This window comes from Adelges cooleyi, unplaced genomic scaffold (assembly GCF_023614345.1).
Source record: "Adelges cooleyi isolate 19-005CV unplaced genomic scaffold, UGA_ACOO_1.1 ACOO_flye_CR_arks_rails_tigmint_CR_PRNA_8, whole genome shotgun sequence".
Classification (NCBI taxonomy): Eukaryota; Metazoa; Arthropoda; class Insecta; order Hemiptera; family Adelgidae; genus Adelges; species Adelges cooleyi.
Genome location: NW_026096513.1, coordinates 3,450,528 through 3,463,634, shown reverse-complemented (window position 1 = coordinate 3,463,634; position 13,107 = coordinate 3,450,528). Strand labels below are relative to the sequence as shown.

General features: G+C 26.6%; 1 protein-coding gene across 3 annotated transcripts; it reads left to right on the top strand.

The window, feature by feature from the left end:
- Positions 1 to 1,368: 1,368 nt before the first annotated feature.
- LOC126845757 (protein transport protein Sec31A) lies at positions 1,369 to 12,416 on the top strand. 3 transcript variants are annotated; one of them, XM_050584636.1, is made up of 20 exons: positions 1,370 to 1,500; positions 1,590 to 1,799; positions 1,857 to 2,049; positions 2,624 to 2,759; positions 3,370 to 3,470; positions 3,550 to 3,692; positions 4,621 to 4,723; positions 4,794 to 4,958; positions 5,666 to 5,740; positions 5,816 to 6,148; positions 6,232 to 6,331; positions 6,668 to 6,822; positions 6,889 to 7,335; positions 7,664 to 7,747; positions 7,828 to 8,182; positions 10,337 to 10,771; positions 10,841 to 10,941; positions 10,999 to 11,244; positions 11,359 to 11,430; positions 12,097 to 12,416. In XM_050584636.1, exons 2-20 carry the CDS (start codon positions 1,609 to 1,611, stop codon positions 12,289 to 12,291), a joined length of 3,630 nt encoding a protein of 1,209 aa, XP_050440593.1. In that variant the 5' UTR covers positions 1,370 to 1,500; positions 1,590 to 1,608; the 3' UTR covers positions 12,292 to 12,416. The 3 variants fall into 3 exon arrangements, with proteins under 3 accessions (XP_050440594.1, XP_050440593.1, XP_050440592.1); XM_050584635.1 differs by having other exon boundaries at positions 1,387 to 1,500; positions 1,573 to 1,799; XM_050584637.1 differs by having other exon boundaries at positions 1,369 to 1,799; positions 10,841 to 10,935.
- The last annotated feature ends 691 nt before the right edge of the window (positions 12,417 to 13,107 follow it).

Sequence of the window (13,107 nt, the reverse complement as noted above, 5' to 3'; positions counted from 1 at the left end):
TTTAACTTTATATTGAACGAGAAATTTTTGTTTTTAAGTAATATGTTAGTTAGTATTCTTAATAATGTATTGTTAACTGATATAAAATATTTATTTTTATAATAAAACATAAATTACCTAATGTTATTATTATTCATTATCGCTATGACACTACCAATACAAGCTAGTTATGCCCTTAAGTGTAAATTAATTCAGTTCGATTACAGTTTGCTTTTGAAAATGCAAATAATAATTTTAAAGAAAAATGTAGTCTATACTATATAGTGACTATTTAATATTTATTAATAACTGTCATACACTTAAAAAAATAAGTGGTATGATTCAATCATTGTAGTTTAAAATTTTACTATTATTTAAAGCTATTAGCATAAAGTATTTAGCTTATTAAACACTTCATTTAAATCGGTAATCAATATAGGTTGATATAGTTAAAAAATATTACTTTAATATATTAGTTGTAAATTTTATAAAAAGAGAAATAAAGTGGATAAAATTAAAATAACTATTTTAATTTATTATTTTTTGCATTTTTGAATTGTTTTACAATTAAACATTATTCTGTTATTAAAACCACACCAAATATGTCAGTCCATATCCCAGCTACTTCTTGATAGAAAATCAACATATTTTTTTGAATATAAAATTTGTGTGGATTTATTTAGAGGAAATGAACACAAAATACTATTTATAATATAACAATATTAATGAAAAAAAAAAAGTAAACGCATACATTTTTTATATCAAGTCTGTCATAAATTGACATGACAACTTTTGTCACAAATTGTATCTAATGGCTACAGGCTTCAGTTATTGAAGTTCAATATCTATTACCGAAATGAGAAATACAAATACCGACTACCGAGAAATGATGTTAGGAGGAGAGGATAAGGCATAAATCGATAACCCTGGAAAATGTATAAATGAGAATGATTAATGATGAGACATTGAATTGTTCAACTAATGTATTCATTGTCCAACATTTCATGTCTTTTCTTCGAGGGAAAGATTAATTTTTTCTTTTATTTTGATATAAAACACTGGTTAATAATGATTAATGAGTTATGTAGTTCTACATAAAAGTTATTTATAATGAGGAATTATAGTTGTCTATTGACTATCCATAGACAATAATAAACTATCTGTTTTAATTTAGCCGTGTTTGAAAATTGAAATAAGTACTCGTTATAATAATTAGTAATAGTCCTTACTTCTTATCATTTGATGAGCAGCTGGTAATACTAATATAATATACCAGGCACCTTGTTATGGTTCCTGGCGGCTGGCCACGTTGGAGGCTACCGTTTCTTACTTCAGTTACTATATCATGGTGATTTAAAATTGATAAGTTAAAAACATACAGTATTGTCAGTCAATATACGTGTTTTTGAACGAGTTTTCAAATTATACAGAAATCATGTTTAAGTTTGACTACTATGTTTTTTTAGTGTGATTTTTGAATGTTGCTGTGATTTTTAGTTATACTCTCATTTTTGTGAGTAGGTAATTGGTATTGGAATAATTTTCAAATGACTGTTGCTACAAATGTCTATATATTATAAACTTTAACTATAGTTTCACTGTATACCTAGTACACATAATACAACTAAAATGAAAATTAAACAAATACAGTCTACTGTCGTGTCAGCATGGTCACCAAAACCACATCAATCGTTGACAATAGCTATGGGCACTGCTGCACAGCAGTTGGATGCTTCTTTTAACACATCATCTAAATTAGAACTGTACACGGTTCAATCTAATGATTTGATACTTAATTCATCAATATCAACAGATTGTCGGTATGTTAATTTTTCATATTGATAGATTCTTGAATATAAGTATATTTTTATGATCAGGTTCCATAAATTGGCTTGGGGTGGATATGAGAGCTTTAAAGAATGGAGTTCAGGTGTAATTGCTGGAGGATGTGACAATGGTGTAATTCGTCTATATGATGCTTCAAAATTAGCATCGGATGTCAACAGTTTAGTAGCAAAGAGTGATCGTCATATTGGATCAGTTAAAGCACTTGATTTTAATTCGTTTCAAGTAATTTTTTTTACATTATTACCATTAATTTCTATTTAAAAATGGAAGAGAAATTCAGATTTATATGCATTAAATTTTTTTTTTACCTTTTGTTATTAGAATGATGTTTTTTTTTTGTGTCGACCCACAATATCTTTTAAACCGCTGAACCAATTTCATCATATAGCAAGCCTATAAAATAGAAATTTGTCCAAAAATATTAATAATTCACCCCTTTAAAATTGTGAAGACACCCAAAATATTTACATAATCTTCAACTTAAAACTACGGCGGTGTCATTAACTTTTTTTTTAAATAGTTGACTTAATTTCAAATTTGTATGGAGTTTACTTTACCAATAAATATTGACAAACCAAAAAATATCCAAACACTTTCCCCTAGATGGTGGGGTTACTTTTTTTTAATTTCACTTTTTTTAGGTGAAGTTTTAAAGCTAAAGGTCTTAAAACTTTACTGAAGATAGATCTAAAATGTATAAATATATATAATATTGTGTTGAGTACAATGTATTATTTAAGTAAATTGAAGCAACTTTTTGGTATTTTAAGGTCGTTAAATTTTATTTTATTTTTAGTCTAATTTATTGGCGTCTGGTGCATCAGAATCGGAAATCTTTATTTGGGATTTGTTTAATATGAGTACTCCAATGACTCCTGGGTCAAAATCAGACATTTTAGAAGATGTAATTGACTTAGCTTGGAATAAAGAAGGTACATTACATTTTTAATTATTATAATCTTATATTTTTACATATTATATATCATGTTTATCTTATACAGTATCCAAAGACCCAATACATAGATTGTATATATTTCTACATCTGATGACTTAATATCAATAACGTGCTAAGTGCCTAAAAATAAAAAATTAAATTAAAGTTGTAATAGTATACTAAAAGCTAAGCCTTCTGCCTTGATGTATTTCAATAGTTGAAACATTTTTGGATATATAGCGTATGCAGTGTCAGTCAGAGCTTTCAGTTAAAAAAAAAAAAAGTGATTAACTCAAAATAAGCTTTTTGGCACTTGTACGGTTTTAATTGCATACGCATCTGCATTTTTAAACCCCCATCTTACTTAGACGACTTACTCTTAGATGTGTTTAATTAGAAGGCATTATAAATTATAAATAAGAAATTAATTCAGTATTCCTAAATGCAAAATAAATAAATTTAAAATGCTATTTGTACAAAAATAACAGCCAAAATAAATTACAGTGATGTTTACTAAAAAATTAAGTTTTATCTGTGATTAGTTAGGTTTGACTAGTTCGTAACTAATAAAAATAGATTATGTTTTATTATAACTTTTATGTTTTCAGTTCAACACATTCTTGGTTCATTATTTCATAAACATGCTGTTGTATGGGATCTACGCAAAAACGAACCTATTATTAAATTAACAGATACTGACAACTCTAAAGTATGAAATAATATATTTTACTAAACAAGAACTATATTAATCATAACGTAAACATACATAAATTCTTGTTACGTTATAGTTCAGATGGAAATCCATGTCTTGGAATCCCAATATTGCTACTCAACTGTGCATTGCATCAGAAGATGACCAATATCCAGTTATTCAACTGTGGGATTTGAGATATGCATCTTCTCCTGTTAAAAATTTAATTGGTCATCAAAAGTAAGAAAATTTTAATTTTTTAATTTTACTGTTTTTTTATTGAATACGATTTTACAATGTGTATAAATTATAATACAATAGATAAAAATGGAATTTACTTAGAGAAATCAAAAAGTAAGTTGCATTTGGTCATATATTTTTTCAAAGTGAATAATTTTTTTATGAAATTTGCTGGCAACACTGTTTGAAAAGTTCTAAAGTATTAATAGCAAAATTAAAACTAGTTGACAAGATTATCAGCTATTAGTTAACGTATGGCTACTACTGCAGTTACATCGTCCAAAATTGAACTTTGTGCTGTTATCATATTTTTATATTTAAAAAATTGTAAACCGATACAAATTCAAAGATGATGTGTGAAGTTTATGTCAAAAAAGTGTTTTCGAAGTAGGCAATATGGAAGGGGTGCAATATATTCAAGAATGGCCATTCAGATGTCACCAATGTGTACTGCTGGAATACCATCCACAACAACAAATGACAACATCGCGCACATGAATAAAAAATGTTCAAACTAACTTGCGAGTAATAGTTGATGAAATTTTTGAGAAACTGAGTATTTCTTTTGGCAGTGCTCAACAAATTATCACAGAAGACCATGAGTATCGGAAAGTTTTATCTGTATCGAAAGAAAATCTTATCACTGCGCGAATGTCAACTCTGGATGACGTAACTACAACAATAGCCATGATGGTTAACTAATAACTGATAAACTATACAATTTATTTTAATTTTGTTATTAATACTTTGGAAGAACAATGTTGTTGTCACCGAATTTCATCAAAAAATACATGGCTCAATGCAACTCACTATTTGATTGCCCTACGTACATGTAATAAGCGGCGATTAGATGACTGATGGAGGTGTCCACTGACACAACTTCATATTTTATTAGTTGCAAATAACAAATTTGTTTTTATTTTCTCAGAGGTGTATTATCGATTGCATGGTGTTCTAATGATGCAAATTTATTAATCAGTTGTGGGAAAGATAACCGAGTATGTTTATGGAACCCAAGCAGTGAAACAGAGGTAATTTTTAATTTCATATAAGTGAATTGAAAAATGTGTGTATTATATTATTATTTTATTACATACATAGGAAAACTTGTTAATCTGTCATCTAGAACATGATTATCAATGGAATTTTGAGGTAAACTGGTGTCCAAAAGACCCATTATTACTGGAAACATCAAGTTTTGATGGATACACAACTATATACTCTTTAAGTGACTTACAAAAACATAAAACTATCCAAAATTATCAAGTAAGAATTTTTTAAGTAATTGATTTACATTTTATTTTAGTGATTCATTTTTAGATATTTTTTTAAAATTTTAAAAATCTTTAAAAGAAAACATTAAAAAAAATGTATGCTACATACAATGTGAAAAATAATATTTACCGTTAAGATGAAATCTATAATTAAAAAAACTGATTTAAAAGACTTTTTTTTTATTAGTACCAAAGTATTCACCCACTTGTTTTAATAATTTTACAAAAAAATTCAGCAACGAAACATTTTTGATATATTAGCCTTATTTTCCAAATTTCATATCTTAAAATTAGTTTGAGGTATATAAATAAGAAAATTAAGAGTGCTTTTTTTTGGGTGTCACAAGCTGTAAGGATATAACTAATCAGTTAAATCCGGAATGCAAAATTCAAGGTTTACAAATTGCCGTGAAATACCCCTAAATATTATTATGTTGAAACATAACTAATCAACTGAATAGTAAATAGTACTATAGTCTATACCTCTTATATACCATGTATGGTACTATGTATAAATAAAGTATATAAATATTTAATTTTTTTCCGCAATATTATGATAGTATGACTTATAATTTCTTAGCATATTTAAGGTGCTTTTTTATTAACATATTTATCCTAATCATTACAATAGTTGACATTGTTATTGTAATTGTAATTTTGGAAATTTTTAAACAATTGTATAATATTTTGTTGTTTCAGGAACACTCCAACGTCACTCCCAGTTTAAAAAATGCTCCTAAATGGCTGCGGAGAAATAGTGGTGCCTCATTTGCTGTAAGTAAATATTTCATATTAAAAACTTACCATATCATTATTAAATTTTTTTTTTTTTTTAATACTTTTATGAAGTTTGGAGGTAATTTAGTATCATTTGACGGTCCACTCAAAACAGTACAAATCAACAATACTATAACTGAACCAGACTTAGTTGTGTGGTCCGATAACCTCAGAAAAACATTACAGGATGAAAGTTATGAATTATTTTGCAAGCAAAAAAGTGAAATCACTCCTGATAATGCTCTTAAGCAAGTTTGGGACTTTTTAGAAGCTATGTTTCATGAAAAGCCTAAAGAAGCACAGTTAAAAATTCTTGGATATTCAGCAGAAAATGCTATTGATGTTGCCACACAGTTTTGTAGTAAAAAAAATGTCAATACAGAAAACCAACATGAACTAAACAAAGTAAAATATTTGTCATAAAATAAAAAATATTCTTGTTATTTTTGATTTGATCTATATTTAATTTTAACTCCGTTTTTGTGTAGTTAGAAAACGATTTATCTACGTCAAACCTTCAAAAAAATGTAGATGATAGTACTGTATATAATTTTAAGAACATCAACCTGCAAACTACTGGAAATAATTGTTTGTATATATATATATATATAACTCAATATAATGTATAAATAAATGAGGCGTTGTGTGGCAAAGTCAGGAATCTCCACTTTCTTTGAAATAAATGTTTTTAACATTTTCTTATTATATTTTCACTCTGTATCGACAGGGGACACTTATTTTTATCACATATAATTCCCCATGGAGATCAAATGTTTCAAAAATAGGTAATTGCAGCAAAGAGAGTGCAGAAGAAAATCAGATTTTTTAAATTTACCAAAATTCACTGCGCTTAGAGATTGTCAACTTTGCAACGCAACGAATCAAATAAAAAATTCCATTTTTTATTATAAATTATCTTTACAGTATTACAAAATTCTATTTGTCAATTACTTTTGGTTGGAAATACTTCAATGGCTGCAGATATTCTTTTTGATAATGGTAAAACAGTTGAAGCACTATTACTTGCTTTCACTGCAGATCCTCAGACTTTATCTAGATTGCAAAATAAGTATTTTAAAGTGAGTTGTTTATAAAATAAATACGAACAAACATGTTTGTTAAATGTAATGTATTGATTTGCATAGAGTACTGAAGGAGCTTCTGCAGCACTTCTCTATTCAATCGTAACAGATGATTGGCAGAATCTTGTTGAAAACTGCAATTTGAGTTCATGGAAAGAAGTAATGGCAGCCTTACTCACTTACACAAATGGGCCAAATTTTGTTTCTAACATTGAAAAACTTGGTTGTCGTCTTGCTGTTGATTCGAACTATTCACAATATGCAAAACTTTGCTTTGTTTGCTCGGGGAACATTGAGTCTCTTATTGACTACACAAATAATATTGAATCAGTTGATAAATTACAAGAATGTGTAGAAATGACAATTCTATTGTACAAGTCATTATTATCAAATAAATCACATTTTGAAGCCGGATGTAATTTTGGTCAATTAATAGTAAAATATTGTGAGAATCTAGTATCACAAGGGAACTTAAATGGAGCATTGGAATTTTTAGAGCTAGCAAACAGTGTAAGTTAAACTTAAAATATTTTTTTTTGGACAAGACAAATACATTTTAAAAAATCAATTTAAAATGAATACCTTGTCATTGAAGCTAAAAGTAACGATTGTTGGTTGTTACTTAATTAGATTCAGCCATTACTTACAAAACAATTTTTGTGTGGTCCTAAAAAAAATAAAGATGTCTAATGATCAACAAATTTTAATATTTTAAAAAACGGTTAAGTTCAGGTGCTCTCTCTAGTAAGCCCCTAACGTCTTACTTTATCTTTGTGCTCTACCTTTCTTAACTATTCTTAATACTTATGTACTATACTTACTATACTATTATATTTAGGATGCTGCAAAGGCACTGAAAGAACAAATATTCAAAGCACTTGGAAAAATGCCAATAAAAGATTACACAAATCAGATCCCACAAGTAATTAGAATTGCTTAATACTTGCTGCTAAGTAATTTATTATTTAAAAAAAAACTTGTACTTAATTATTTTATTTTCAGAAGCGAGATAGTATAGGTATTCAAGATTTAAGAAAATATTCAATATCAAGTGCTACTAGTACTGTAACTCCAGAACCACCTTTTCCATCATATCCAAAGAAAATGATTCAAGAACCAGACACTTATCTTAACTACAAACAACCAATTTTAAATTATCAATCTGTTCCACCTCAACCACTCTATAGCTCAAATAATTCTCAACAACCAAACTATAATAATACCACAACGATGATGCCACCTCAGTTGGGAAATGCTTTATATAATCAAACAAGTGTACAGCCTAATGCTGTACCTTTAACACCTCCTTTAAATTCTGAAAGCAACAGATCTATAACTCCAAGTAGTTTAAAGTCAGGTAAAATCTTATTTCTTATTTTTTTATTCATTATGTAACTAAGTATATTTAAACAACATTTAAATGGTTTTTAATGGATGGTTTTCACATTGACTCCAATCCGGTAAAAATATTGTATCAATTCAGTGATATAGGTATGCATATCAAAAAAATGTCGTTTTAATCTCCATAACAAATGACCCGTTTTTACATATGGCCAATAATACTGCCGTGCTGAAATATTTTTATCACTTTTCATTGTTTTTAATGATAAAGACATTACTTAATTAAGAATTATCATTATTCTTGCACATTACCTACACATCAAAGGTTCCTTTAAATACAGAATTAGGTGAATTGTCAAAATGTTACACAAAAGCGTTTTACAAAAAACCGGCATGTTAGGTGCACTAGGGTGGTGCAAAAATAAAAATGTTTTTTTCCCTACCACTAAAAATTAATCTTCACAGTAAATAAATAAGTTTGTCAAAATGTTGGGTCATTCGGTAAAGTTTAACAGGTCGCTCAACGCGATTTAACCCTTTTGTTACTAATATCCTCGTACGAGGATTAAACTTTAAAAAATCGAATAAAATATTAATAACATACTATCATTATCAAAATTGTTTTTAAACACAAGTTCTTGTATAGATTGATAGAATTTTATATTTTTAACGGGTATAACCCTTTTACAATGTTACAACACTTAAATTAGAAAAAAAAAATAAAAGTAATAATACAACATTTACAGTAAAAATTAAACAAAATAAAAGTAAAAATAATTTAGGGTAGTATAAAAAGTGGGTTGGCATTGGCATTTGACATAATACGTCTCATTGGTTCGTTGGAAATATAATTAGAATTCTAAATTTACTTCTGAAACGAAAGGTTTAATATAAATTCTAGGAATTTTTCATTAATTTACACAATTTGTTATCTAAAAGCAAAACTATTCAATATTATCTGAATCTGACTGTTTTGTTCAAATCCTAAGAAGTTACTTTATCGTTTGATATAATAATCTATAAAATCTAAGCTCGTTTATTATGGTTTCATAGTAATTTTAATTATTAAATATATATTTTTTTATTATTTCCAAAGTCAATCTCAAAAAAAAGATTGAATATTTTTTTTTCTTCACAATTTTAGGATATAATCTGAAAAAAGCAGTGATATATATTGCTACTGTGTCAAAATATATAAATTCTTCCTTCAAACCTAATATTCCGTTAATAGTCCATTGGGATGTTAAAATGTTACCCAGTTTAACTTCTAAAATATCTGTTGAGCGATTAGTTGTGCTAGTCTCCAGTAATTGGATCGTTTAACTTATGGAAGTTCCTATGCTTCCTGATTCTTCAGGTAAATCAGAAGCTACTTCTGTAATTGATTTTATAACATAGTGGGAATCATAGAAATAAATATCCAGATTGTAATAAAAAAAGATTTCTTTATAAAAATAGTTTATATGAATGTTATTAAAATATAGTACTTATAGTACAATAAAATAATTTTTTTTTAGTATTTTGCTATTTCAATGTTGTAGTAAAATGATAAGTATGCAAAACAGTTTTAATTTATAAAATACTATAAATTGAATACAATTTTGGATTATATCCAAAAATCGTGATTTAAAAAAAAATATATTCAATATTTTTTTGAGTTTGACTTTGGAAATAATAAAAAAACGTAAATTTAATAGTTAAAACTACCTACTATGTGAAACCATAATAAAAGAGCTTAGATTTTATAGATTAATATATCAATCAATAAAGTAATTTTTTAGGATTCAATAAAACAGTCAGATTCAGAGAATATTGAATAGTTTTAGTTTTAGACAACAAATTGTGAAAATTAATGAAAAATGCCTAAAATTTGTATTAAATCGCGTTGAGCAACCTGTTAAAATTTACTGAATGACCCAAAATTTTGATATACTTATTTATTTACTATAAAGATACATTTTTAGTGGTGGGTGAAAAAAAACATTTTATATAATTCATATTTTTAAATAAGCTAGCCTTTGTTTATTTCCATGTCATTAAATATGTAAAATTGATTTTAAAGCAACATTACAATTTTCTAATAAATATTTTCGTAATTATTTAATTTAACTTTTGTGTTAAAACTTAACACAATTTAAGACTGAGATCTAATTTATCTTTTTTTTTACAGGCAAACCTAAGTATTTAGTTGACCCTTCAGTAAAAGGAAATAACACTTATGGTGTTTATAACAATAACTCAGTCGGAACAACACATCCTATTAATAATTACAATCAACCATCAAATCATCTGAATAATATGAACAATCAACTAAGACCACTAACCAACTATAATAATCAGTTGAATCAACCAATAACTTTTAATCAACCATTGGATCAATCACACAATTTTACTGATCCATTAAGTCATCCAATTCAGCCTAACAACTTTAATCCTCCTTTGGTACAATCTAACCATATTAATCAGTCATCAATAATGCAACCTATGTTTCAACCTGTTCAGAACCCGTTACATAATTATTCCCAAAGAGCGATTCCTCCATCACCCAGTTTTAATCAACCTTCTCTGAATCAACCAACAGTATATAATTCTGGAGTTTCATCAGGTAATAATCAAATGCTTTAAAGCTATTGTTTTTATTTTCTAATGTTATATGATTTTTTAATTATTGCAGTTGAACCTCACTATCCATCTGTATCTAATAATTATGTTAAAAAACAAACTCCAGCTGGCTGGAATGATCCACCAATGTTATCAAGTTCACAAAAAGTACAGGTAAGAATAATTTAATTTATAGTATTTTATGATTTAAATTGTATTCATAACTTTTAGAAACCACAAACTCCTGTGCCATCAGCTCCAATCACACATCCAATGTATACAAATAATCCGCCACAAATACAAGAAATTGGAACATACATTCCACTTCGAGGCGATCTGAATGGACAAAATAATACTACTGAAATATCACAAGGTATAGAAGCAACACCGAGGCAACCAATTCCGCAAGAACATATTAGAATAAAATTAATTTTAGATGGCATACAGTCACGATTATTGGAATTAGCTCCTAGTCCAGTAAGTAACTCGACTCATTTAAACAAATGTTGTATATAAATATCTTTTCCAATGAAAAATTAATATAATTAGTATAATTTTCATGAATTAAATTATTTATGATTATTTTTTTAGCAAAACAAAAGAAGGGTTGCTGATGTATCAAAAAAATTGGATGTGTTATACGATTCTTTATGTGACAATACTGTAAGTATTTGTTAGTAATAAAAATGTAAATGTACATTAGAGAAAACAAGTCTAAAAATGGATAAAATTTAGGTAATAATATAAAAAATGCTTTTTTGTATCCAGTTAATTTTGGACTAGGACTAGGTTTCTAAATAATAATATTATTAAAATTTCAAATATCCTAATATTTTTTTAATTTGGATTTTTTATAGTTAGATATTCAAATAGTCTTCATTTAACTAATTTAAATTCATTTTCCTAAGTATGTTCCAATTTAAGTTTTGCATTGATCATGGCAAAATTTAAAAAATAATGTATTTAAACAATTGCAATTTTTAAAATTTTGTTATCATATTTACTATATTAATAAAAACGAAAATTAAAAATGTACTTAGATCAACGCAATAAGTAAGAAGTGAAATATTAATTTCTGTTTTCAAAAATATTGTTGGATTACATTTTTGAGACTACAGTTAACGTTAGAATGTATTGTTTTTGACAAATATACACAGATGTTAAAGTCCCTTAAATAGCTTTTTTTAATTTTAAACAGTTTTGGTTGTATTATCTCTAAAGTTTTTGACACTCTTAACTATCATACTCTATCCTTTATCATTGGACACTATTCTCATTATATTATACATTTTGTTGTTGTTTATTATATTAATTTTATATAATATACAGTTATCAGCATACACGGTTCAATGTCTTCATAGCATGCTGGATTTGGTATTGCAACAAAACTACAATGAAGCATTCAATATACATACTCAATTAGTTTCTGGCCCAGAATTTTCAAAAATATCAACTTTTATACCTTCAATTAAAACTCTACTCCAAATGACTTACCAAAATAATGTCAATCTAGAAGGGTTGTAACAGTTATGTTGTAATTATTTTTATTAAAAAAATGTTAATGAATTCTTATTGATAATTAATATCTTATATTTTTTGGTTTTATTATTATTATTATAAAAAAATATATATATTTATATTACTGGTGATTTATTAAAATTTGTTTTTCTATCCAAGTTCATAAAATATAAAATTATTTATCATATAGCATTCCTATTCACTTTAATTATCTTTAAAAGAACCTTAAAATAAGGAATCCCCACAATTTCATATCCCTTGCTCAACTCTTGACTACTTCACATAAATTTGTATTTTTCTATTTGAATACAATATGGGACATTTTAATAATTAATTTAAACATTTCTTACTTGAAAACTTATCAACGTTTTTACAATTTAAAAAAAAAAAAGATTAAAGCTGAAGTATGATACTTGAAAATCCTTTTATGCTATTACGTAATAATATATTTTTTTGGCAAATTATCGAATTAGGAGTTTTATCAGTTTCAAATGGGCTCTAACGTGATAGAAAAAATTTGTATCGAAAGAAGTGTTTTCAAGTGTAATTTTTTTTTTTTAAAACTGTAAAATTTGTAATTAGTTTTCAAGTAGAATTTTTTAAATGAAACATTAAAATTTCCCTTGTTAATCATATGCAAGTAAAAATGAATGCGAAAATTACTTAGAATTGATCTAAGGATCTGGATTTCTAAGGATATTTGGAAATTTATTATTTAAAGAAAATACTTTTTAGACAAGGTTGAATTATACAATATTTTACAAAATTGTGTTTTTGAAGTTTTTTTTTTTAACTGCAATTGCGTTAATTGAAAATTACTGG

What these genes read in the sequence shown, in the direction of transcription:
- LOC126845757 (XM_050584636.1), top strand. Translation starts at nt 1,609, where the DNA reads ATGAAAATTAAACAAATACAGTCTACTGTCGTGTCAGCATGGTCACCA. An exon ending in ACCCAAGCAGTGAAACAGAG is followed by an intron (nt 4,724 to 4,793) that starts GTAATTTTTAAT and finishes TTACATACATAG; the next exon opens with GAAAACTTGTTAATCTGTCA. An exon ending in TAATTCTGGAGTTTCATCAG is followed by an intron (nt 10,772 to 10,840) that starts GTAATAATCAAA and finishes TAATTATTGCAG; the next exon opens with TTGAACCTCACTATCCATCT.